The sequence below is a fragment of the Seriola lalandi genome, unplaced genomic scaffold, assembly GCF_002814215.2.
Source record: "Seriola lalandi dorsalis isolate HSWRI2012SDOR001 ecotype SW California unplaced genomic scaffold, Sedor1 jcf7180002049811, whole genome shotgun sequence".
In the NCBI taxonomy this organism is placed as follows: Eukaryota; Metazoa; Chordata; class Actinopteri; order Carangiformes; family Carangidae; genus Seriola; species Seriola lalandi.
In genome coordinates this window covers 1-2,134 of record NW_019520364.1, presented here as the reverse complement: position 1 = coordinate 2,134, position 2,134 = coordinate 1, and the positions used below count along the sequence as shown (strand labels likewise).

The 2,134-nt window shown below is 37.4% G+C and overlaps 1 protein-coding gene across 1 annotated transcript in view; it reads right to left on the bottom strand.

Annotated features, from left to right (window-relative positions):
- LOC147819756 (uncharacterized) overlaps positions 1 to 1,458 on the bottom strand; it is a 2,468-nt gene extending 1,010 nt beyond the window's left edge. The window contains exons 1-2 of the mRNA XM_087171825.1: positions 1,085 to 1,458; positions 292 to 570 (exon numbers count right to left, since the gene is read on the bottom strand). Of these exons, the coding sequence (XP_087027951.1) occupies positions 292 to 570; positions 1,085 to 1,139 (334 nt within the window). The 5' untranslated portion in view covers positions 1,140 to 1,458. The remainder of the gene's footprint in view (positions 1 to 291; positions 571 to 1,084) is intronic.
- Positions 1,459 to 2,134: the final 676 nt, after the last annotated feature.

Below are 2,134 nucleotides of genomic sequence, written 5' to 3'. Positions count from 1 at the left end.
GGACCAGGTCACACCAGATGTTTCTACATCTGTTCCTGGGGCTGTGTGTGAAGTTTAATACATTCCTGTGTGATCAGTATTTCCTCCTCATCCTCATTCTTCCTCTTCTCTCTGTAGATTCATCAAGTCTCAGAACAAATCTGATTCATTCTGAAACATTTTCAACTTTCACAGATTCTTCAAACAGATTCACTTTGAGTTCAGTCTGAAAACACTGAAACATTTTAAACTAAGAACAAATGAACAATTAAAATCATTTGACTGTAAAAACAGAAACAGGAAGAAACTCACCACTGAGATGCACATATGTCTCAGAATGAATCTGATGTCTGATTTCCTCCTGTGTGGCTACACAGCGATAGGTGTCGGTCTTGTTCACTTTAATTTTGAGGGTAATGTTGTAGCGGCCCTCTATTTCAGAGTCCTGCTCTACTTCAGCATCAAGGATCTTTCCAGCTTTGTTCTTAAACTCCACTTTAGGTTTTGGAGAAGCACCTCGGACAACACACTGCAGCTGCGCCCAGTAATTAGTTTGATAAAGTGTTGTGATGGACGGCTCCGGAGTTGCACCTGTGAACATCAACAATAACTTAGATTAGACATATTAGATCAAGATCTTTTTGTTCACCCCTTCTCTGCTTGTATATGTGGAGTAAAGTGTGTTTAAGAGGAAACACAAAGGAAGAGAAAGAAAAAGAGAAAATCACAGTTTGAACCTCAAACTCTCATGGATTCACTGATTATAATGTCAGCCATGTTGTGTCATGTTATTAAATGATACTTGATGTGAATCACACTGATGTCTTTAACATTCAGCACATATTCAGCCAGAGCTCATTATACTCTGTGATGATGATCCACCCACTCCCATAATGCATCTGTCCATTATCCATACCTGCTTAGCACAATAAGTATAAAATTGTAACAATGAAATTTAATGAAACCTCTAGATCAGTAAAATCTGAACAGATCAAGGTGATAAACAGATCAAATGTCTCCATCCATTAAGTGATGTAGGATTACTTTCATGTCAAATAGAAGAAGTGGAGAAGTAAACAGTGACGTCATCTGAATCAGGACTCACCTGGGATGTTTTCCTCGGTTCTGTCTTTTAACCTTTTATAGCGCGGAGGTTGCATGCGACCCGAGATTTACATGTAAAACTGAACATATAAATATCATATATATTTTCATGATGATGGTAAACATCTGTATACATGTTATACCTCATTTGAAAGCTCAGAAGTTCACTTTTCCGAGTATTTAAGAGTGCTGGGAAATTATTTACGAAATTCAAACATTAGCGTCTCATTTTAAGGCAGTGAACTGTTAGAAATGAGCTTGTTAACCTCTGTCACCGCAGTTAAAAAATGTCTGAAGATCGGAAAACGGACGTTTAAAGACTAACTGTGCTCGTTTTACAGAGGAACAAATCACCGATTAAATTCAGCTCGTTTCAATTCAAGCGGAAGCAAAAAAAAAAAACCCATATAAAAGTGGATTATTTCCTTCTTTTAGTTTTAACGCTGCTCCTCAAACTTAAAAATCAACGACATTTTGGTCAATTTTAAAGCGTTGACACAATATTTGACCAATGATGTTCAGTATCTCTCAAATCAGGAAACGCCCAGGAACAAAACAAACCAATCAGCATCTTTCTAAGTCCTTAAGTGACGCATCTAACGGTCATTTGATTCTATCAGCCAATCAGAGGAGCGCATCTTTCATGAGCCTCAAGTAACTTTGATTGACAGCTACTCTCATCCAATAGGAAGTCAGCACCGTGAAAACACTCTGAGTTTGTGGCCGGTAAAATTACCTGCCTGACCATATATGGAAGTTAATGTAGTTGGACTCTCTGTGGTGGAGGGACACCGACACAACAGAGAAACTTTATTATCAGTCAAAAGAGACACGATTCAATGAAACTAAATATGTAAATCTTTATCTAAATATTAACAACAGCTTCTTTTAGTCAACTTTAACATTTAGGGACATTTTTCAGAGTCATAAAAGACATTTATCTTCATTATTTGGTCACTTTGGAGAGGTTTTATAAAGCTCTGTAGTCATCTGATGGAGATGCTCTGTACTGCACTTTCTGAAATATCTCAGAGACACTTCTGTCTATCAA